This window comes from Gymnoscopelus braueri (assembly GCF_963280865.1).
Source record: "Gymnoscopelus braueri genome assembly, chromosome: 4".
Lineage (NCBI taxonomy): Eukaryota > Metazoa > Chordata > Actinopteri > Myctophiformes > Myctophidae > Gymnoscopelus > Gymnoscopelus braueri.
In genome coordinates this window covers 23,881,972-23,906,721 of record NC_137605.1, presented here as the reverse complement: position 1 = coordinate 23,906,721, position 24,750 = coordinate 23,881,972, and the positions used below count along the sequence as shown (strand labels likewise).

At 45.7% G+C, this 24,750-nt stretch overlaps 2 protein-coding genes across 6 annotated transcripts in view; both read left to right on the top strand.

Annotated features, from left to right (window-relative positions):
- Window positions 1-2,921, top strand: part of LOC308084266 (polycomb protein SCMH1) — a 38,199-nt gene extending 35,278 nt beyond the window's left edge. For all 5 annotated transcript variants that reach the window (XM_080426827.1, XM_080426826.1, XM_080426824.1 and 2 more), the window contains 2 exons: window positions 372-505; window positions 1,965-2,921. In XM_080426827.1, the coding sequence (XP_080282953.1) occupies window positions 372-505; window positions 1,965-2,084 (254 nt within the window). In that variant the 3' untranslated portion in view covers window positions 2,085-2,921. The remainder of the gene's footprint in view (window positions 1-371; window positions 506-1,964) is intronic.
- A 19,361-nt stretch (window positions 2,922-22,282) lies between these two features.
- Window positions 22,283-22,729, top strand: LOC308083528 (ubiquitin-conjugating enzyme E2 2-like; the record flags this gene model as incomplete). Its single annotated transcript, XM_080425843.1, has 1 exon — window positions 22,283-22,729. The coding sequence occupies one exon, from the start codon at window positions 22,283-22,285 to the stop codon at window positions 22,727-22,729; it is 447 nt and encodes a 148-aa protein (XP_080281969.1).
- Window positions 22,730-24,750: the final 2,021 nt, after the last annotated feature.

Genomic DNA, 24,750 nt, shown 5'->3' with positions numbered 1-24,750 from the left:
TGGGTTCTGAACGTTTTTCTAAAAAAAAAAAAAATCTTGGCAGCCAAGGCGTTATGACCATGTCTCGTCATCGTTCTTGGCAGTAAGAGAGTTAATACACATCTATTGCCAGAGCAAATGTGAATGAATATACTGTGTACAGTTTATCAACAATGAGATACTACAAAAGGAAAACCTACAACCACAACTGTGGATACTGAAGTTTCTGGTTCTTGTCTTTTGCTCTTTCTTTCTTTTTTTTTGGCAAAGGGATTAGAAACACTTTGCAGCCCAATAAAAAAATACTAAATGAGCGTTTGAAGTGTTTGACATTTAGCCACGGAGCCATAGTAACAGCGACCCCCCCCCCCCCAACCCCCCTTTTTGTCCAGGCTCAGGCAGTTTCCGGGAGAGCCCCAGACCCAGCAGTCAAGACCCAAACCTGTGGACAGTGGAGGACGTCATGCAGTACATCAGAGACATTGACCCAGTGTTGGCCCCGCATGCCGACCTCTTCAGGAAACACGTGCGTATATCAGCCCCTCATACAGACATTTATAGTTAACCCTTTAAGGCCTGAGGTTCCGATTCTACAAGATGTCTTCTAAATCCCAACAGTATTCTGAAAAAACGTATGTTTCTATATGACCCCAAATGTATTTGGCCGCGGACCCCTATCTCAAAATATTTGTGTCCCAGGGACCCCCAGAGGCAAAAATGTTAGTTAAAAGTGTTTGCTTTAAAAATATATCTATTCAAAGATTTGCACAAATTTTCTCGATTTTTCAAAAATAGCAGATCTACGAGCTTGTAGATCTGCTATTTTTGAATAGCCAAAGTCTAAAATAATGCTTTTTAACTCAAATCTAAAAATGACACAGATGCGTCCCAGGTCTTAATGGGTTAACCACTTATACCCTATGTACGTACATGGAGTTGACCGTGGTCCCGCAGAGCTCTATACTTGGTCCGCTCCTTTTTCCCCTCTACAGCAAACCTCTTCGCCGAATGTTTGCCCCCAGAATAAGGACGCTGGGATTCATGTAGTTAAGGTTTTGTTCCCAAACTGGATCTGTCGTTTGACGAAGTTTTGTAAAAAAAATCTGCAGATAAAATGACTCGCATATCTGCAGCGATAGAATCACTTTAATTATTTTGGACTCAACTTGACTTATCGCTTTACTTCATTTTTCCACTGCAGATAGGACTTAAAGCTAATGCTAGCACCAATGATATCTGGATTGATTGATTGATTGAATACTTTATTTAGAAAGACATGGTAAAAGCACATGGAAGTACTATTCACAATACAAGGTCCTCTGAACTGGATCGCTCATAAAAGCACTTGGCTTATTTAAAATGAGATCCCTGTGCACTCAAATTATGATGACATTTAAGAAGACATACAAATATACACTACTATGCAGAACGTCATACAATCAGCTTACAGGTTACTGGTATGAAAAACAAGAAATATGTACAATAGACAGTTTTAGGAGGAGGGGAGGGGGGGTGGGGGGGGTAGGTTAAGACTTTGACAGGGGCCAGTTTGGAATTGCAGCCTCCTGAAGGTGGAAACTATCTATTTCCCCTGTACAGTCCAACAAGACAGTTTATGATAACATTTTAGGTGACAAATAGGCCATGCAGTTGCTCAATAGTGATTCATTTCACATTCAACGGCTAGTTTAAATGTTTATTAACAGTATTCAGGTGCTTCTATGCAGTACAGGGGAGTCCATTGTGACATAAAAACACAATAGTGATGATTCTGTCTGTCCAATTAGTGGTCTGCAGTGTTTTATGTGTGGGTGTCGCCTCAGCCAAAGTCCCAGGTACTTTGGCCTAATGGAAAACCAAAAAAGGCAAATCAGGTTTAGCTGGTACCATGCTGTGGAAACGTGCCATAAGATTGGCAGAGATTGATGCTCGGTAGTACCATAATCTTTCTTTCTATTTAAACTCCTCCCTGCCGTCTGTTACAGGAGATTGACGGCAAAGCCCTGCTGTTGCTGCGGAGTGACATGATGATGAAATACATGGGATTGAAACTCGGCCCTGCCCTCAAACTCACCTTCCACATCGACAAACTCAAACGACCTTAACGCCGTCAGCTAGCTCCTCCTTGAAGGACTTGTCCCCCCCACCACCTTCCTCCTCCTACCCACTTAATGCCATTTCCAAATCCAGTAATATAACGCACTGCATATTGGACATATGCTGACCATCACATGTAGCAGATGCCGTCAGACGACCATGTCTGGTACTATGGGGTTAACCCGGCCACTTGGCAGCCCCTTGTCCTGGCCTCATCCAATGAGGAATGTTTTTCTTTTTTCTGTTTTTTTTGCGGCACAATCCTGGCCTAAGGCAGCATGGGATGTTTTGCAGAATTGCCCCATCTTCCTCTCTTTCATCTTAATTCAACTTCTTTTTTTTCTCCGTTAGCGACTCAGAAGAGAGTCGGACATGGTCATATAAACTAATAAGAGGCTATTTTCTGGGCCCGCTTTGAGTATCTGTACGTTTCATGTTTTGTACCCTCTGAAAATACGGACTTGCATTTTTGGGGGGGCCCTTTTCAGCGTTTTGTGTTGATATGGAATACTGTAAGAAGGAAAAAGAAAAACACTAAGTTGCTCCCAGATGCTGGGAATGTTTCTGACTGACGTCTCATTTGGAGGCATGTTTTTTTTGCAATGATGACACTATAAAATACAGAGTTAAAAAAAATAATTCATGTTTTATGACAGGAAAAAAATCATTTATTCAGAAAATACTGCCATGATGAAAGCTGTTTCTTTTATCTTGTTCTGGATGTTGTTTACAATGCCTTGTCCCGTCTTTGTTGTTATTTGTACTTTTTTAATTTTTTATACTATATTATTAGAGTTAATACAAGAGCGGTATCATACTCAACAATGTTCAATAAATATATGAGAACTAAACATGGCATTATTTACTAATTAGATATTTTACTCACTGCTGAAAGTGTGCTTGTTTTATGGAACCAGGTGGAAAATAATGCACGTTTCTCTCTCCATGCATGTTCCTCATCAACCTGTTTCAGCTGCACGGCTTCAACATAGTATAAGACATCATGATGGTGACTGCTGAACAGAAGCTTGAATCACATCCAGTATCACTCCCGCAGGCCGTAGTCTTATAAACTGATTCAAAACAAATGGTTTTAAATGTTAAATTAAAAAAAGAAAACAAAAACAGGCTGTGGTAATGGCAGTATCAGTTCAGAATCAGGAGCACTTTGCTGTATACTGTAGTACTGTATCAGGTACATAGAATTTCCCTTAGCAAAAAAGTATAAGTATAAGTATTATAAGTATACTAATAACAATGTACTTGTAGTACACTAGAAAGTATACTTTTTTTGGAACATGTTTAGTTTACACAAGTATACTTTAAGGTAATATTTTAGTCCTTAATTTAGAACAATAAATATAGTTTAAATGTTTGACTTGTCTAGTCTCAGGAAGTATAAGCCTTAGACTGTTCTTTATACTTTTCAGTATAAGACAAGTGTACTTAAGTATACTAGTTTCAGGAAGTATAAGTATAGGGCATAGCAGTGGCGGCCATTTCCTGGTTCCACTTCAAAATACTCGATGCATTTTTCCCATTGACATTTCCAAAAATATTTATATCAATTATTTGAAGCCTAGAATCAAGCCATCCAGGGTCCTGGTGAATCATGACCATAAAAAGTTTGATTCTGTGAAAAAACTTTTTTGAAAACGGCAAAACAAAGGGTATTTATTAAATATAGTATATCATATAATTAAATATCAAAAAAAAAAAATCACAGTAAGTATAAGCCTTAGAATTATAGTACTTGGTAGTCTAATTAGTTAATATACTTAGACTTTTCAGTATACTTTTCAGTATACTTAAGTATACTAGTTTTAAGTATATATCTGTTGAGTATATAAAAAGTCAACTTAAAGTATACTGTCTCATTTCTAGTATAAAAGAAGTATACTTATACAGTAGTACACTTTAATAAACTGCTCTTTGCTAAGGGCTGATTTTGCTTGTGAAGTAGTGTCAGCCTAACACAGAACAATTAAACACTTGACATATATGTCTTATAACCAAGTACATACACAACTCACATCAGTGTAATTGCAGAATATACCTTCGGACAATGATATAATTATTACAACCTCGGCGTACACGGAGTTTAACAGAAATATCAGAAATGCAACTCTGTTCCATTTACAGCAGTTCATCAGCAGAGGGCAGTGCAGCCTCGTTAAACTTGTCCTTGATCATGTCTCCTTGCTCAGCCTCTACTTGGGATGCACTCACATGCCCTGCCATGAGTGTACCGCCACCGCCCCCTATCCACCCCCCCCCTCTCTCCATCTGTTGACCTCAGCAACAAAATCTCAGTCATATTTTTCATATCATCTGTGGAGGACTGTTCTTTTTATGCATCTTAATCAACTGGTAATTTTATGTTGTGGACCCACACGGGGTGTGATTTTACAAACTGTTCAACCTGTTTCCATTAGATGTTACCGTTAATGAGTCAGCAGCCTACACGAGTGGGCTATTAGGCTCGTGGGCGACAATTTGCAGCAGCCGTTTCAAAACGGCTTGAATGAGAAGGACGCAGCCTGTGATACAGTAAATGTAACCACATCCTCCAAGTGAAAACAGGAAAACGCATCAGAGGGGTGAAATCACTGACCTGCTCATATTGCAACAGATACGGGTGTGTATGACTGTGTGCATGCATGCATGTCTCTCTATACATGTTGGTTGTGTGTGTTTGCATAAAGAAACTTAGAGATAAGATTCTGACTGTGATTGGGGAATATGTGATGGTGTGTATCTATGCATATTGATATTGCTAAGAATGATAATACATTGTATTAGTAGTCGAGGCACCGCAGGTGCTAACCCTATTGTTATTGTCCTCATTGTAAGTCTCAGCCGCTAATAAGGTTACGAAATTCACCTCAATTGGCCTCATAGTGGCACTATAACGAGCAAATTTACATTTTGGCCGTGTTGGGGAACCAAAACTGCTTGGAAATCGGTTAAAATTCAGCGACTAATGATTATTTTAACAGTGGATATATATACCTCCTGCCTCAATATACATACACACATTTCGTGTGACATATGACGGATGACGCATCACTCCAATAAACAGCAGCAGCCAGTGCAGTATCTACGATCTATGGTCAAGACAAATCTGTCCTAATACAAGATAGTGCAGCAGAACACAACATGGCGGCCCCCATCCATTGAGTTCAATGGACAGGTGGTGCCATCTTGTGAGGTTGCCTCACTTTCAGCGGTGTGACGTCACATTCTCTTGGATAAGCCACACCCACAGTGCCTGGATAGCATCTCCGCCATTTTTAATTGTGTTAAAATCCGTTTTTTCACTGCTCCTACAAATATTGAGAAATCTGCACCAAATTGGGCACATATCTGGACCAAGCTTGTCTTTCAGATTTTTGACATTCAATGGTTTTTAAATTGTGAAGATGTTTCCACATTCTATGGTTCGGTTCAGTTCATTGTATAAAGTCAATATTGCTGCCTCATTTGCCTCGCTTACAACATTTTGACTGTCTCAGTCTGGCACGTGATGTCATTGCCTCATTTTGTAAGGTGTGTGGAAAATCATGGTCATTTCTCAATACCAGTATACGCACAGACTTGGGTCCATGGGAAGAATGTTCTCCTCAAGTTAACTTTGGAAGAATGTTCTCTTATGTTCATGAGAGCAGAGAACACATCTTTCTCATTTGAGGTGGAATTGTACTTGAGGTCACATGAGTGTTTCAGTGAAAACAGTGGAAAATAAATCTTAAAACTACATTTCATGAAACAAATAGTATTTCGAAAATGTATTATGGGTTTTCGCTTGCGATTGCTGCTGGTTGGTGCAAAACGAATTCTAGGATTTGGCTGTCCCACGATCACACAATGTCACATCCCAGTGCATCCTCGATAAAGTGAGTGGATCAAGTTCACATCCGAGGCATTTGGACTGTACTTGGCTAGATGCAGACATTTCAATTTGAATAATACTTGGGCTGCGACTGGTGACGTTTCACAAGTTCACAAGAACAAGTACAGACAAGGGGTGTCGCAATTTAAACTTGAAAACCATGTGGCAATTTATGCATGTGACATATTTTAAGATTATTCTGAAGGTCATTTCATAATTTAACCCACTTTACTTTCATAGATTACCACTGTGTTTAAACCAATGGATAAGGACTTCATGAAACTGTGTATGATTTATTAGATACTAATTGAGTGTCATTTGTTGAGTGTTATTTGATATATTGCTTTAAACAATGATCAAGTCCTTGACTCCCAAAAATGGATGGGATATAATAGAATATGGAACCTAATGGAACTATTGAGAAACACTGTTGTAAAATGTTTCTCTTCATACATGTTTGTGTATTCAAAGTTTATAAATGATCACATTCAAATCAGATTTTGTTTTTATATCATCATCATACAAAATATAACAATATAATAAAGAATAATATAAGCACTAGCAAATTATAATTGAACACATTATGAGAGACAAGTACATTTTTTACACTCTCAGAGTGTGTGTATATTTGTGTGTGTGTGTGTGGGGTGATAATGACATGATACTGAATCATGATACTGACCATGATACTGACATGATACTGATATGATACTGACCATGATACTGATATGACACTGACCATGATACTGACATGATAATGGCATGATACTGACATGATACTGATATGATACTGACCATGATACTGACATGATAATGGCATGATACTGACATGATAATGATATGATACTGACATGATACTGATATGACACTGACCATGATACTGACATGATAATGGCATGATACTGACATGATACTGATATGATACTGACATGATAATGATATGATACTGACCATGATACTGACATGATAATGGCATGATACTGACATGATACTGATATGATACTGACCATGATACTGACATGATAATGGCATGATACTGACATGATAATGATATGATACTGACATGATAATGGCATGATACTGACATGATAATGATATGATACTGACCATGATACTGACATGATAATGGCATGATACTGACCATGAAACTGACATGATAAAAGCATGATGATACTGATATGATACTGGCCATGATACTGACCATGATACTGACATGATACTAATATGATACTGACCATGATACTGACATGATACTGATACTAATATGATACTGACCATGATACTGACATAATACTGATATGATACTGACCATGATACTGACCATGATACTGACATGATACTGATATGATACTAATATGATACTGACCATGATACTGACATGATACTGACATGACATGCCGGTTGGTGATCTCGCCTAGGGTGCCAGGATGGTCCGAAATGCCACTGAAGGGGCCCGTTATGGATGGATTTGTAGGTGAAGAGGAGTTTATAATAGAGGTGTTGTGCTCTCTCTCTCTCTCTGCGTGTGTGTGTGTGTGTGTGTGTGTGTGTGTGTGTGTGTGTGTGCGTGCGTGCGTGCGTGCATGTATGTGTGTGTGTGTGTGTGCGCGCACACGCACGTGTGTGCACTTGCCAACACACACATCCAATTTGGCCAAAGTGTGTTTACAACCTGCTCAAGCACATAATGTATGACAAGGCCAGAGCCTGTGAGTGAGGGCTATGTTTGCTGCAACGTCTAATAGTGGCCAAGGTGTCTTTCATGCACTCTGCGCTATTTATAGCAGTAACTGCTCCTTGCATTGCATGTTGTGCTTGCTTGGGACATGAAGTGAGCTGCACTTATACACACTTCAGTTTCAAACTATTGACCTCCACAGGTCAAACACTACAGTGTGATTTCATTAGGGACCGTCCTTGCATTGCTGGCACAGAGGGAGAACAGCCAAGTGGGGGGGGTTTGAGCTCTCGAGTGAGTGTTAAGTTGAATTAAAAAAAAGCCTGTAGCAGGATTTCTTGAAAGCATTTATTGAGCGGTATATATAACCGGTTTTCCGCTGACATAAAGGGAAATCAGTATTCTTCCATCTCATGGGAAACTCGTGCTCTCAATATTTACCAACAGCGCTGAGTGGATCACCAGAATCAAGTACCACTTTTGCGTGGCCCAGCACCCTATACGCCTTGTATGCCACATCACACCAGTCCTCCAAGACCTTCACTGGCTCTGGGTCAAACAAACAATCAACATTAAAGACTCCTCACCATCTACAAGGCCCTCAACAACCTACCATGTACCACCCTCCCCCTCCCTCTCCCTCAGGTCTGATGAGGCCAACCTCCTGGAAATCTCCACAAAGCAGGGACACAGAGAAGGGGGGGGGGGTTTATCACCCAAAAAAGTGATAAACCCGGTAAACAAAAAAAGCATGAATGCGTTCCCTTCGGTTGTAAAACGCTCTCTGCGTCCCTGCCACAAAGGATTTAAAAAAATTATGTTTAGACACAATCAAAAATGTTTTACCTAATAAAGTTTATTTCGATTTCTTATGTTAAAGGAGAATTTTGCGAGATTTCAATCTCGTCTAGCGAGACTTCCGGTGGGGCGCATTCAAGACAATCACGTTGCATAGTGTTCTGTCACTTTGAACGTCAGATCTCACCAAAAAAAAAAGCTGTGGCGGACCCGGGATGGAGTTATGACATTTTTTCTACTGTACCATTCATCCTAGGATATCATAGCATCATAGAAAAGGTAAGAAAATTGTGGGGGGAAAATCCCCTTTAACCCATTCAATCCGGGAACGCATCTCTGTCATTTTAGATTTCTTTGGCTATTTTTGAAAATTCGTGAAATGTGTGCAAAAAATGTAATATATATTTTTTAAAGTAGTACAATGGAGGTCCACAAATAACGATTTTTAGCAGCCTCTGCTGGTCATTACCGTCACTGCAGGCCGTTCGTTTATTCCTGCGTTACCCAGAATTCCATTTGTTTTCACCGGAAGACGGAAGCGTTTCAAAAAGCGTTCTTTTAATTGTTTTATACTATCTGTGGATCGTTTCTCTTAGCCAGTGGAGCTTTAGTTACCGTGAGCTGTGTTTTCTTTTTCTGTTGTTTTTCCATCTTCAAATCCTACAATCTCTTAAAAACAGCGTGAGATTCTTTTTTGGGATTCTTTTTGGGATTCCTTTTTTGCGCGGTAGTTCCTGGCCAAACAGGAAACCGGTGCGGTAGTTCCTGGCCAAACAGGAAACCGGTGCGGTAGTTCCTGGCCAAACAGGAAACCGGTGCATTTCCTTTTCCGTTTTCCGGCCGGATGACGTCATTTTCGCGGGAAAGGCTCACCGAGCCACCTATTCAATAGAAATTATAATAGAAAAGGCTTTCGGGGGTGAACTTCATGGAGTGAATGTTGTGAAACATTTGCCACTCACAAAATATATACAATTTAACTTTAGTTTTGTTGAAAAAGTTACCTAGTACTTACTTTAAGCGAACATTTAATGGGTTAAGTGGCTTTGAGTACTTGGTACTTATTATTATTATATGGCAGGAAGGCCAGACTGTGAGAGAGAAGCCTTTCTCGAGCATTTTGGAAGCTGAAATCACTCCGTGCCACAGGCGTAAGCTTTTTACTTCATGATGATAAACGTGACAACCTGGGTAGAAGTATAGCCAACAGCAGTGCTGCTGTATGTTCCACAGCGTGGGCACAGACCAGTGTGGGCACAGAGACAGAGAGAGAAAGACACATAGGGGAGAAAGAATAATCAGAGGGATAAAGTGCTTGGTCCTCCACCACTTTTCCCGCTGAATCACTCACTTCACAATTCCCAGCATGCCTCTGGGCAGAAAGTTGAGTGAGTGTGTGGTGTGCAGGTCTGCCGGTTGCTCAGATCCCCATATCCCTGCCGAGCCCTGGAGCCTCAATTACAGAAATGTACTTGGATTCCATCTTTACCTCGATCTTAGGGTCATTTTTCAAATTGTGCGCACACCTGATTTATCCCCAATATAGCTGCGCATCCAATTTTCACACGTCTAGTGCAAATACCGAAGGAATCCGAGCACTCAGGAATGAGATTAATTTCCTACCTTGTTGGAGGAAAGCCTAAAAGTCTCGCAATGCCCACTGACTGTGTCCTGCTGCTAGCTTGTGCCGGTGCCGCTTGTGACTTGACTGTCCTGTAGTGGAGGCTACGCTTGAGCTACAGATGCTATAGTGACTTGTAGCAAGATAAGCATTTTATTTATTTATTGTCTCTGCCAGGCCGGACGGCCGAATGTATATAAATGCATACATAATGTATATCTATATATCTAAATCCTATGGAGCTAAGTGTTTAATTGTCACAACAGTTTCCATGCCTCTGTAGATTCATTGCTGTTTCATAAACACAAGGTTGTTGGTTCAAATTTGGCTTTTGGAACTTTTTCACTCTACATCTAAATCAGTCTTCAAATATTCTTAACATCTCGCATGCTGGTTTTAATCTACTAGTTTGATCATTTTCACATCTAAATCCTAGTGAGTAAGTAAGTAATTGTCACAAACTATTTCTAAGTTAAGTCTCTGTGGTGCTGGAAATAAGGCAGTGTCCTAGAAACAAAAGGTCCCTGATTCAAGTCTACCTTTTGGATCATCTTTATGTTGCATCTAAATACTATTAGTAAGTAATTAGAATCATCTATGGGGGAGAAAAGGCAGTAGCTGGGAGGGAATTCGTCAAAAATCATCAAGATTGTGACAAGTTTTAGATTTTTGCCATGGTGTTAGGTATGGGCATATTAAGGTTTTCAAAAACCATCGCAAACTAGTTGGGTTCACCTCCTAGTGGTCTGTTTGCAATAACTCCAATATTAGGTTTAGGTGATCGAAAGCCCAAATAATTGATAGAAAATGTTTTTCAATGGATTCTGTTACTATTGGGCATGCTAAAAAACATACAAAAATCTAGGAAATTGGATCGCGCTACAGTCTGAAAACTGCCTGAATCTACAAGTGCGTCCTCCCGCTGACCATTTATAAGCACTGACACCATACGACCTCTTTCCTGACTGACAGCAGTTAGCCCAGTAGGTCTAGGAACAGAGCAGAGAAGATATGTTTTATTCTGTCTAGCAACAGGACATGAGTACTGGGTGTGGCCTAACTCATCACATTGATAGCACCTCAGCTCTGGCCTATCTGGCTTTTTGGTATAGGTGGGTCTAAATGGGGGGTCCTGCCTATTGTTGGAGTTTCTACTCTGGGCCTGACCATGACCACCCCTCTCATCCCCATAGGACTTACTTTTCCAACCGGGGGGACCACTCTGGTTGGCGGCAAAGCTTTGGCGGCCCCTCCTGGCAGAGAGGAACACTTCCGCAAGGCGGGCAGCCTCATCAGCAGTCTTTGGATCATGCTCCCGAATCCACACTTCCATTTCTGGCTGCACCATTCTCAGGAACTGCTCAAGGATCAAAAGTTCAGCCATGTCTTTAATGGTGGTGGTTTCTATTCGGACCCACTTGTTAAACATGTCCTTCAGGCGGGCGTACAGCTCACAGTGTGTCTCACCCGACTGGATGTTCAAGGCACGAAATCTCTGTCGGTAAGTTTCAGGGGTGATTTCATATTTGACAAGAATCGCCTTTCTCACCTTCTTGTAGTTTTCTGAGTCCGCCATGTCCATGAGCACATATGCACTACGGGCCTTCCCCGTCAAGAGGGGAACCAGACGGACAGCCCACTCATCTGGAGGCCAACGGCATACGCGCGCCATTCTTTCAAATGTGGTTAAAAACTGTTCTATGTCATCTCCGGGAGACAGTGGCAACAGTTTTGGGTCTCGATGGACAGGTGACCTGCGCCTGGGCCTCACCTCCAGATCATCATCACCCCCACCGTCATCATCGTCCATCGTTCCTTCTAGCTCCTCGTCGTCCTCTCCTCTCATCTCCTGTACTCGGCCCTCAATCTGCCGAAACTGGAGCTCCACATTTTTCCATCTCAACTCCTGGCGAGACAGTTCTTTGTCATGCTTCTGTTCTCTGGCTGCTTGAGTTTTCATGAACGTTTTCATCATGCCAGACAGCTCCTCCAGCGTGTCCCCGGTGGGGACTGCCGTGGCCCCCTGGTCAGTTCCCGACATCACTTCTACGTTATCAGGCTCCTCCTGTTCCTCTTCTTTTTTTTTTTCCTCCTCTCCTCATCTTCACCTCCTCACCAAGGTAAAAGAAAAAGAAAAAAAATCCCACTTCCGACACCAGTTTTACCACGGTTCTCCGTTTACTACTCACTATGGGATATCAGCGCCCTCAGGCGATGAGACAGAGCAACACACACGCTCCCGGCGCCAATACTGATTGGCTAAGGGTATGTCACGAGTCCGGAAGGACCCGGGAGTATAAAGCTCCCCCGTGACGTAGGCTCTTCCTCTTTTCTCCACTCTGCAAGCGAATGCGCAGAAATTCACACACAAGGAAGCAAGAAAATTTCAACCTAACCCAACGCGGGAATACGGAGTATTTCCCCACGGGAAAACCTTGCTAAAAGTTCTCTCCCGGAACTTATTTTATTATTTATTTATTTATCCTCTCAGTTTCTTCCTTTGTCTGGCATTTGAAAACGCCGGTTAGCGTGTTTCATTCATTCAGCGACTAGGCTACTAGTAGCAGCTAGGCTAAGGTGCTACTAGCCAAAGTTTAGACCGCTGTGTTCCAGACCAGGATGGAACCACCGAGGACCTGCGGACGACCGAGCTGCGACCTCCTCGTCGCCGCAGACGACCCCCACCGTGTCTGCATTTACTGCTGTGGGGTCGACCATGCCCTCACCGCCAAGGAACGCCAGGGCGAGAGGGACGAGTGCCCAGCGTGCGCGTCCTTCACCAGCCAGCAGCTCGACGCCCGGCTTGCCAGGGTAGAGACCCTGGTCGGCTGGGTCAGGAGCGATCCAGGCATGGCGTCCGTCACCACCAGCACAGGGACCCCAGGAGTGCCGCCCGAGAAGACACTCATGGGACCCCCACCGGTGCCGACGCCGAAGGTAAAGCGGCCAGCGGCGGAGACGCCGCCTTCCGTCGCTGCCGCTGTACACATGTCGCCGCCGCAGCTAACCAGCAGCGCCTCCACCTCCCCCCACCGACGCTACGACTGGGCTGCCTCGTTGGCCGATAGCGAGGAGGAGCTGGCCTTCGAGGAGCTGGAGGACGAGTTGGACCTCGCGTCATACCAGGAGGTCCAGGAGGTGTCCATGGCGAGCGCCGAGGGGGATGGCGGAAACCCCGAAACCATCGAAGTGGTCGTCGAAGAGGTCACCGAACCAGTAACGGCGGTATTCAAACGGGCTATCGCCAGGTGCGGGTTGGTGCAGCCCGTAGAGAGCCGCAACGCCACCGCTCTCGCAGCAGGCTTCCAGGGCTTGGAGGCTCCACCAACACGGGTGGTGGAGTCCAAGAAGCTCCCTGAAGCGATGGGGTTCCAGACGGCCTTGGTGAGCTCCTGGGGGGATCACCAAGACCCACAAAAGCTAGTTTTCCCCATCGACCTGATCTCCGCCAGGGAACTGGGGCTGATCGAAGTCCCTCCGATGGACCCTGTGTTGGCGGAAGGACTGGAGGACATGCAACCAGGTACGGTGGTGCTTGGGGGCGCCACACCGTCCTTTTATAACGAGGAAATGAGAAAATCCTCCGCGGCGTTGAAAAAGACCTACGCCGCGGCTGGACAGGTCGCAAAGACCCTCAACGCCGTTACCATCCTCCAGGGCTCCTCTGCCGTGCGACTAGCGGAGCTGAAGACGAAATGGGGCGATGACGCTAAGGAGCTGCATCGCCTTAACCAGCTCACCATTTCCTGCACCCAGCACGCCATCAACTGGACCGGCCGGGTGTTGGACGACTGCGCGACCATAGAGAGGGTGCGGTGGCTCGACCTCGCCACCTTCACAAGAGACGCGCAGAAAATTGACGCGAAGAAAAAGCTGCTGGCCCTTCCACTCAAAGCAGGTAATCTCTTCTGCGGAGCAGAGAAGTACCTAAAGGACTCCACGGAGTCGGCGAGGGCCCGGAAAGAGGCAGCGGCGGGTCTTTTGGCCCCGAAGCCTCCCCACCCAGGCAGACCCCGCCAGGAGAGGGAGACTCTCCTCATCTCGCCAACCCAGCGCCAGCGGCAGCTCCCGCAACTCCTCGGCCCGTCCATCCAGAGTGGAAGGGCCCATGTCGCTGGGAGCCGGCGACGTCCGTCGCAAAGACCCCCGTTCCCCCCCTCCTTCTTCCCCCCGACCCACACGACGCGGCGGGAGAGGACGTGGTCGCGGGCAGCATGTTTGACATTTGCCCCCCGGTGTTACCGGTTGTTCGGCTGCCCCCCCCACATCCACACGGACGGAGTGGGGGGGATTAGCCCCCCTGGTCACCTCGGGAAAGAGACGTTGCCTTTTCATGGCCCCGACGGACTTGAGAAACAAAAGACAAAAAGTGACAATGTTACAGAGCCAGGCCTCTGCCGTATTGTATTGTCAGAATGTTGTTTGCCAGGGTGTTTGTGTGCAAAATGTGGTTCCAATAAATGTTCTGAAATTTACAAAACCTCTCATCATTTCACCCGTCTCAGAGCGGCGATGCGGAGGGACCCCCCTTGGGGGGGCCCCTCCATATCAATGCCCTCCACCCATAAGCCCACAGCGCTTGGTCAGTCCCTTTGGAGACTGTCCAAGCGCTGCTGGGATGAATATTGTGCATGCTATGAACAAGACAAAGGTAATAAACCCATTGCTAATTCCAAACGCCAATGTACAAGGGTCACGCCAAAATTTCCATTTCTACCATTCATCCAGCAGAGGGCGCCAGAGGCCCACTGTGGGAAGGAAGGTTTGCAAAATGGCGGCGCGGGTCGAGGGTCACCCCAATATTTACAGTCTGCCGTGCACCGAGTCACGCCAACCTCTGGAGGGCGACAGAGTGCCTCTTTCAGTAGAGGTGGCTCCGTCGCTTCCTTTAGTCAGGCCAAGGGCCCTAGACAAGATGGCGGCGGACCTTGTAGACAACGAGAGAATAGTGCGGAACACTTCCGCACTAGGTCACGTGATCTCTACACGCAGAACGTCAGGATCGACGCGACCTCCTTTGTCTCTAGCGAGCTCCACAGCTGTAGCTCCGCTGAACAGAATTTTAGCGTCTCCGGTTCCCATGGTAACGGTTTCACGACCAGTGAAACTAGCGACGGCAGCATCCAGCGACAATCCTCTCGCTCAATGCTTGGATCAATGGAAACTTTGCAAGCCGTGCCCTTGGGTGCTGCGCACCGTTCGCAAGGGTTACAGACTGCAGTTTGCCAGGAAGCCGCCCATGACAGACAAGGTATTGTACACCCGAGCGTCGGGCCAAACGGCCAAGACCTTGAGAGAGGAAGTAGCCTCCCTTCTGGACAAGGGCGCGATAACGAAATTATCTCCGGATCAGAACCGTCTGGGGTTCTATTCGGAATATTTTCTGGTGAAAAAGAAAGGGGGGGGCGTAAGACCCATTTTGAATCTGAAGGGACTCAACAGGTTCCTGCGGGTTTTTCATTTTCAAATGCTAACGACCGTGAAGTTATTACGCACGGTGCGTCAGGGCGACTGGTGGACGAGCATCGATTTGAAAGATGCTTACTTCCACATTCCAATTTACCCCCTGCACAGAAAGTTCCTGCGCTTCGGCTTCGAAGGGGAAGTGTACGAGTACATGGTTCTCCCTTTTGGTATGTCGTTGAGCCCACGGGTGTTTGTGAAGTGTACCAACGCGGCCATTGCTCCACTACGGAGACAGGGAATCCGTCTGTCGACCTACATCGACGACTGGTTGATAGCCGCAGGCTCGGAGGAGGAGGTGGCGCGGCACACGGCCATGGCCATCTCCCATCTGACGTCACTGGGTTTCACAATCAACGTCAAGAAGAGCGTTTTGGTTCCGTCCCAGCGGGCCACCTTCTTGGGGATCTCGCTGGACTCGAACACGCTCAGGGCACGTCTATCCAAGGAGAGGATAGACAGCGTTTTAGCTTGTGTGAGATCTTTCCGCCCGGGGCGGGAAGTTACTTACAAACAATGCATGCAAGCAGTAGGTCTCATGGCCTCAGCCATTCACTTAATCCGCTTAGGCAGGCTCTACATGAGACCCGCTCAGAGGTGGCTGAGGGCCCTTCGGATCCCACCCACCTCAGGCCGTCGGCTTGTGATGGTGTCTCCATGGTGTGTGGAGGCACTCAGACCATGGTCACAAGCAGCCTTTCTGTCCCAGGGGGTCAGTATAGGAGCTGTGATTTCGTGGAAGGTCATCACCACGGACGCCAGTTTGACCGGGTGGGGAGCCGTCCACGAGGGCAGATGGACCAGGGGAGTGTGGGATCCGATACAACGGTCGGCTCACATCAACTACCTGGAACTGCTGGCGGTTTTCCTCGCTCTGAAACATTTCGAGGCACGGATCTTGGGTTGTCATGTCACGGTCAGAACGGACAATACGACAACCATGTGTTTTATCAACAAGCAGGGAGGCTTGACCTCCCTGGTGTTGGATGGTCTAGCACGCGAGATGACGCTTTGGTGCGAGTCACGGCTCGCGTCCATACGGGCGTCTCATGTACCGGGCCTCCTGAACCACGGAGCGGACCTGCTGTCCAGGGGCGGTCTCCGGTACGGGGAATGGTCACTCCACCCGAGGGTGGCGAAGGATATCTGGCACAGATTCGGTCGCCCCCAGGTCGATTTGTTTGCCTCCGAAGAGAACGTGAAGTGTTCTCGGTTCTTCTTAGTGAAGAGGGGGGACCATTCCATGGGCATGGACGCCTTGGCACACAGTTGGCCGAGCGAACTGCTTTATGCCTTCCCGCCAATGGAGTTGATCCTCCCCACCTTGGAGAGGGTCAGGCTCCAGGGGTTGTCGGTGTTGCTGGTGGCTCCGGCGTGGGGCACGTGGAGGTCGGAGATAGCTCCGCTCCTTTACGATGCGCCTCTGGCCCTCCCTCCCATAGCAGACCTGGTGAGGCAGGGAGGGAACGAGCTGTTCCACAAGCGCCCTCAGGACCTAGACCTTTGGGTTTGGCCCGTGAGAGGGCGAATTTGACTTCATGTGGCCTCCCCCCTGACGTGGTGGCTACCATCCAGGGCGCGAGGGCCATGTCCACAAGGGAAGCTTATGAGGTCAGATGGAATATGTTCGCATCTTGGTGTCTGGAGCAGTCACCAGTGGTGGTGGCTGTCCAGGCCCCGGTGGGCAGCATTCTTACCTTTCTACAGGGAAGGCTAAGTCAAGGTTTATCCTTCTCGACAGTGAAAGTGTATTTGGCTGCCATTTCGGCTTGCCACCTAGGTTTCGACGATGGCAAGACGGTGGGTCAGCATAACTTCGTGCGTCGGTTTATGAACGGCGCCAGAAGAGCTGGACCAGTCAACAGGCCACTGTTCCCAGTCTGGGATTTGACGGTGGTGCTGGATGCACTGTGCCGTCACCCGTTTGAGCCTTTTGAGTCTATGGATCTGAAGGTCATTAGTCTCAAAACGGTCCTTTTGGTGGCCCTGTCTACGGCTAAACGGGTCAGTGACTTGCATGCGCTCTCGGTGAGCCCGGAGTGCATGAGTTTTCTGAACAACGACAGGAGGGTTTTGCTTAAACCAAACCTGGCGTTCGTTACAAAGACCGGGGTGGTGGCCCCGGATCCGGTTGAATTGGTAGCTTTTCATCCACCTCCCTTCGCTTCGGCGGAGGACAGGCGGTTACATTGCCTCTGCCCGGTGAGAGCCTTGAAGCTCTATTGCCAGAGGACGGCGGCCAATCGCTCATCGACACAACTCTTTGTCTCTTTTGGCGTGGGGGTTCAGAGGAAGGCGGTCACCAAAGCGACGCTTTCTAGATGGATCCGAGATGCCATTAAGCTGGCTTATGTGAGCAGTGGTGTCCCAGTCCCGGGGGGTCTGAGGGCCCACTCTACTAGAGGCATGGCTACGTCCTGGGCTCTCTACAAGGGAGCTTCGATCCAGGAGATTTGTGCGGCTGCAAATTGGTCGTCACCATCGACTTTTGCGGCCTTTTACAGTCTGGACGTGGCGGCGTCATCAGTGGCGCACGCTGTCCTGGGTGTGGCTGCTGCCTCCAGGTCAGTGGAGGATAGGGAGTAGGCTTGGGGCTTTCTCCTTATCTTCAACTTCCTCTTTGGGTTTCCTTGGGACCAGCAGGGCTGTGTCTTGGGGAATAAGGGCCCTGCTCCTCATTATTATGAGGCGGACTGTGTCTGCCTGTTAGAGAATAAGGCAGACTCTAGAGTCTGTCAGGGCCTACTCTTATTATCTATCCCGCACCCCAGCCCGGTGGGCTGGGGGGGCGCCCAGGGGTCATGAGGTCGTGGACCTATGGCCTGGGGTTCTTAGGTCACGTCCGGGGGGACGTGACCTAGGGGCTGAGGGGCGTGCGGGGTTGTCAGGGTTGTGTGGCTCATTACCTCAAGGGGGGTTTATGAATCCCATAGTGAGTAGTAAACGGAGAACCGTGGTAAAACTAGAGGTTACGAATGTAACCCCGGTTTTAGTAGGTTCGGAGTTTACTACTCACCAGACACCCCTTTCTGTGCGCATTTGGCATGCAGAGAGGAGAATGTTAAGAGGAAGAGCCTACGTCACGGGGGAGCTTTATACTCCCGGGTCCTTCCGGACTCGTGACATACCCTTAGCCAATCAGTATTGGCGCCGGGAGCGTGTGTGTTGCTCTGTCTCATCGCCTGAGGGCGCTGATATCCCATAGTGAGTAGTAAACTCCGAACCTACTAAAACCGGGGTTACATTCGTAACCTCTAGTTCCGAGCGGTCATGACCAGAAGTGAGGAGGCAGAGACAGGAAATATATTAAATGCCACTTGGTGGGCCTTTATTCCAAAAAGTTACAGTGTCCATAATATACATCCTAACAATAAAATCATGTCCTCTGGGCACATGTTACTCTGACCAGCCCTACTTACAGACTGGCATAGAAAGCAGCCTTTTATACTCCCCACCCTCAGGTGCTACCAACTACAGGGTTGCTCTATCATAATAATTTCCCATAAAACCCCCCCGCATACCAAACCCAGCAATATCCTACTATGAAAACCACAATATGACATCACTTAACTGATCTAAATTAACTACCATCCCCAAACCCCACAATAACCCACAAACATAACTATATAACATTTTCCCCACCCCTGGCACAATCCTATCTGATGGAACCCTCCCGGAACTATAAAAGCAGCTGTTGTTCCCCCAGGGACTCTTTTAATCCTGCACCCTGGGAGTAGGAGACAGGAAAGGACAGGTAAGTTGAGAAACATAGCAATAACATTTATATTCTTAGAGCCCATAGCATAACTATTCTAACTCTGCTGTTTGTCTTTCACAGGTGACCCCTCCCCCGATGTCTGGAACACACATACATGCCAACAGATAATAAAGATTATAATTGTAATCCATTACTTGTCTCCTACTTATTTATCATGTGCAATATCATACCATGTATAACTGTGTGTCCCCTGACATATACATGAACATATCCCAAAGTCCTGTAACGTAACGGAGATTAAGAGGACCTCCGTTACAATCAAACTTGTGGAAAGGCATCATTTTCAAAATGGCGTCCGCGATGGCTGCCGGGAGCTTAAAATGGCTATAAACTGTGAGGGAATATGTATAAAATCATAAAAATTGTGCACTTGGTATTGGTAACTAGTTTTAGATTTTTGGCATGGTGTTAGGTATGGGCATAAGGTTTTCAAAAACCATTGCAAACGAGTTGGGCTTACTTCCAAGTGGTCGGTTTGCAATCTTACTATAAATTCACTGAATCTCCGTAATCCACGTATCTCGAGAACCGTTCAACCGCCCAACTTCAAATTCGCCACACACGTCACAGACGACCCGAGGGAGTGCAGTGCCTGGCGTCGAGTCTGCCGGATAGGCAGTTGTCCATAATCGCCAGAAAAGGCTCTGGCCGTGGCCCAAATGAGCCAATTGATTGCCATGGCAACCCCTGCAGCCCAAGCTTAATTTGGCAAATCCCCCATACCTGCCATTTCATTACTTAGTCAGTCCACTTTCCACAGTCAGTATGCACTCTTCAGACATTCTCCACACATTCTCCAGATGTTTACCACTATACAAGGACTTTCCAGAACCGCCGATCCCCCCATATGCCCATATATGGGTATACCCATATATGGTCATATAACTGAGAACATCAGGGATCCCCATATATGCGCACAAAAGGGACAAGGACAGACAGGTATAGAGATCTCCATATATGGGCATGAAAGGACACAGGCAGACAGACAGATACAGAGATCTCCATATATGGGCATAAAAGGGTCACAGACAGACAGGGGGTTACAGCGGGTACTCTGACGGGTATAATGGGTATTGCATAACAGGGTGGGGCATGCATTTCACTTGCATCATTACCGAGTAGGCTGAACACAGCGTTCGATTGCTGTGAAACTTTGCACACACATTCCCACTAGGCCACAAAAGAAATGCCACCCTATATTTTTCAAATCCGCCTCATAGTGGCGCTATAACCGGCAGATTCACGTTTTGTCCAATAGCCTAGCTCTTGAGCCATAGGTCATACAATCAAAAATCTTTTTCCATTGGATTCCTTGGATTATTATGCAACTCCCTAAATAAGCCAAGCCATATTTCCACCTGACAAGTTTTCCACCATGTTGCGTTTCTTTTCTTTTTCAACTTTGCTGTCCCACAATAAGCTACCTGGCCTGGCGGAGACCTGTGCTGGAGCACATTCTTCTTGTTTTTATTAATTTACCTTGTTCATTACCATGTTCAGCACATGGTAAAATTTTTGTTGTTTTGAAACAGACATCTAAAAAGGTGCGCTCAGTAGAGCACAATGCCTGCCTGCACACATGCCCTACCTCGTGCCTTTTCCTCGTACATTGTCCCCATGTATGAAAAGGCACGGGGCAATGGGGGAAGGGTTATAATAAAGGACTGTCATTATATCCTTACAGTGCAACCAGAGTAGACCAGGCTATAGCATACACGTCTTTGGACAGTGAACATATTGAAAAGTAGTGTGACATGTTGTCATCATATGGACAAACATGGTGAGTTCCTATAGTGTTACGGGTCCATTTAGTTCCCTTTGTACACTCTCAGCGTTAAATTAACACTGAAAATGTTTAGAATAGATTGAGGTCCCAAACATTAAAAACATTGTTTCAATTGTACACTCTCAGAGTTACAGACCCATGGTCAGTATCATGGTCGGTATCATGTCAGTATCATGGTCAGTATCATGGTCGGTATCATGTCAGTATCATGGTCAGTATCATGGTCGGTATCATGGTCAGTATCATGGTCGGTATCATGTCGGTATCATGTCAGTATCATGGTCGGTATCATGTCAGTATCATGTCAGTATCATGGTCGGTATCATGTCAGTATCATGGTCGGTATCATGTCAGTATCATGGTCAGTATCATGGTCAGTATCATGTCAGTATCATGGTTGGTATCATGGTCAGTATCATGGTCGGTATCATGGTCAGTATCATGTCGGTATCATGGTTGGTATCATGGTCAGTATCATGGTCAGTATCATGGTCGGTATCATGTCAGTATCATGGTCGGTATCATGTCAGTATCATGGTCAGTATCATGGTCAGTATCATGTCAGTATCATGGTCAGTATCATGGTCAGTATCATGGTCAGTATCATAGTCAGTATCATGGTCGGTATCATGTCAGTATCATGGTCGGTATCATGGTCAGTTTATAGTAGGATTGTGGTGAAAACCAGGACATAATATATTTGAATATATAAAGATATTTGTCGGGACACCCAGCTTGAAACTGGGACAATCCCGGCCACACCGGTCACCGTCAGTCTTGCCCAAATATGGAGGGACGGCGGAATGGTGAATCTGAAATTATGAAGTCACAAAGTACCTGGTGATGTCTGTGACATCAGTAGCCGTGTCACAGGAGGCCAGTCAGTACTATGACATCAGTGATCTCCATATTTGGGCACATCGAGGAACAGACACACAGGCAGATTTAGGTTGCACCTTGCAGGTGTCACAACTTGCCCTTTGTGACGTCACAAGGTGACGTCTCGATTGTTGATGAATTTGGTCCTTATAAGATAGGTCACAGCCAGTACAGCTGTCAGACTGCCAACAGAGTTCACGAGAACTCACTGAGAACAACACTGACCCGAATCAAACAAGTGAAGTGCAGCCATCTCTGACAGCTGTCCAACCTCTCACTATAGATAAATATACTATTCAACAGGGTTTGACATGGCTTCAAAGAGAATACAGAAGGAGTTATTTGACTTGGGAATGGACCCACCAGCTCAGTGTACCACTGGTCCAGTCGGCGAGGACTTATTTCACTGGCAGGCTACCATCGTGGGACCGAATGACAGCCCGTATGAAGGAGGGCTGTTCGTCCTTGAAATCCACTTCCCCGCTGACTATCCCTTCAAACCACCAAAGGTGGAATTCAAATCAAGAATCTATCACCCAAACATAAGCAGCAGTGGCAGAATCTGCCTTGACATCTTGCAATCAAAGTGGTCACCTGCACTTACAGTGTCAAAAGTGTTATTATCCATTTGCTCTTTGCTATGTGATCCAAACCCAGAAGACCCTCTTGTCCCAGACATCGCTCACATCTATAGAACTGACAGAGAGAGGTTCGATACATTAGCCAGAGAATGGACTCAAAAGTATGGCAATGATTAAGCGTTTTTATGAGTGGCGCTTTTTTTTACCCACACTGAAACTTGTATTATCATAGACTTTTTTTCCCCTTTTCCCTTTTGTTTTTGGTAATTGGTATAATAATTATTATTATGCCCTGCAAAAAAGATTTGATTTTCCAAACTTGTACTTTTCCTTCTAGAGATTTAGTCCCTTTTTAGAGATGTAGGCCTATATTGTATGATAATTATATTAAACTATATACATGATCTATTTTTTATAATTTTTCACTCAAAATATGTAAAACGAAAAAGATGTTGATTTGTCAGCCAATCAAGATGGCAGACGTGACAGCGGTAGAACCTTACCCACATTGATGTCATGTGGATATGTCACAACTCACAATCTATAGAGAAATATACAACCATCTACTGGAGACCAGCTAATGGATGCTGTTCTCAACGTCTCAGGTCACATCCAAAGTGTCAAGCTGCAAGTTATGGAAAGGTCAAGTTTGAAGCCCTCAGAAAGCTGCTGCAGTGTCATGATTTCATCAGTGTCTGTGGTAACCCAGGAGGGGAAACATGCTGCAGTTGGAGCTCTGGGGGAAGATGACGCTTCTCTCCAGGGACAAGTGTGTGTGTTGAGGTGTGATGTGTGGACCAGATGTCGACTTCCTGTTCAAGCCTTTCAAAACGACCCCCCTGGAGCCTTAAATTAAACCTGTCCTCCCTGTTAGTAAAAGAAAAAGTTTAGATTTAGATGGTCCTGGGGTGGCTTGGCCGGTTGGTGCACCGATCACATACTCTGAGGTCTAGGGTCCAGATTGCAAGCGCAAGTTGCTTGCATCCTATGTATTAACATTAGCTAGAAGGAGGGCGGGCCACCTCACTATGACTCCCACATAGCCATAAACAAACCTGATTAGGCATGACCATAAACAAATCCGATACACCCATATATAGACATATATGGAGATCCGGTTGTCCAGAGCCACAGGGTTAGGTAGTAGGTGTGAGGGTTTGTGTAGCGGAACCTCTAGTATACATATAATAATGAATATAATATAATAAAGAAATCTCTGCTTGCTCTAATGTTTTGCAAGGCTTCCTAAGTACATTCGGCGCCAAAATAAATCATGTTTGGTAGAGTCAGGCTCGCAACTGAGTGTCTCAACCGAGTGCTGAACACACTGAGACCAAGACAATTATCTACTCGTTCTCGAAAATGTCCTGGGAAATTGGATTGCAAAACTCAATCGTAGGTTGGGGCTTGAATTTAAAACCTGAATATCGTCAGCTATGGTGCATCCTGCATTTCTGCTTTCCCTCTCATGCTTCTCTCATTTGTATTTTTCTTTATTTTTTGTGTGTCATTATTGAATGAAGCTTTGTGTGGTATACACGTGCATATAGTAACCAGAATATCTTTGAGGACATCCTTTGTGGTGATAATGGGTATGCTAAAACACAATAAAACATTTAAAAAAATAGTATTCTAAAACGATAACATTTAAAAACAATTAAAAAAAAACAATATGATAAGAGAAAGCAGAGGAAACTAGAAAGGTTTGTTCAGTGGAGCGCACATCTTCGCCAGGCCAGCTGGCCTAGACAATACGGTGTAGGTCATGGGTTGCAGCTGGCAGGACCCGAGGAAGGTGCGGGGGAAATGAAGTTTCTACGACTTACAACATGAAAGCACTTTGGGGGGTGCACTCTACAGAAATCCCGGTCCAAGTTGGGTTAAATTAAATGTTGCTTTCATAAATTATGGAATGTTTTGTAAACAGATCAAATAAAACAATGTGACCAGTGTTGCCAGATTCCGTGAGAGAAACAAGCAACCAGGTCTAGGAAAACCAGCCCAAAGGAAGCGACTATGGGCCACATGAGCACTTTAATATATACATCAGCTATTTGAAAATAGCAGATCTACAAGCTCACAACGTGTCGCATCGCGGGGACATATAATAAGCAGATCTGGCAATCCTGAATGTGACCAGTCTATGACACCAGTTGTCTGTGACGTATGTATGTATGATGTATGGATTCAACTGGCAT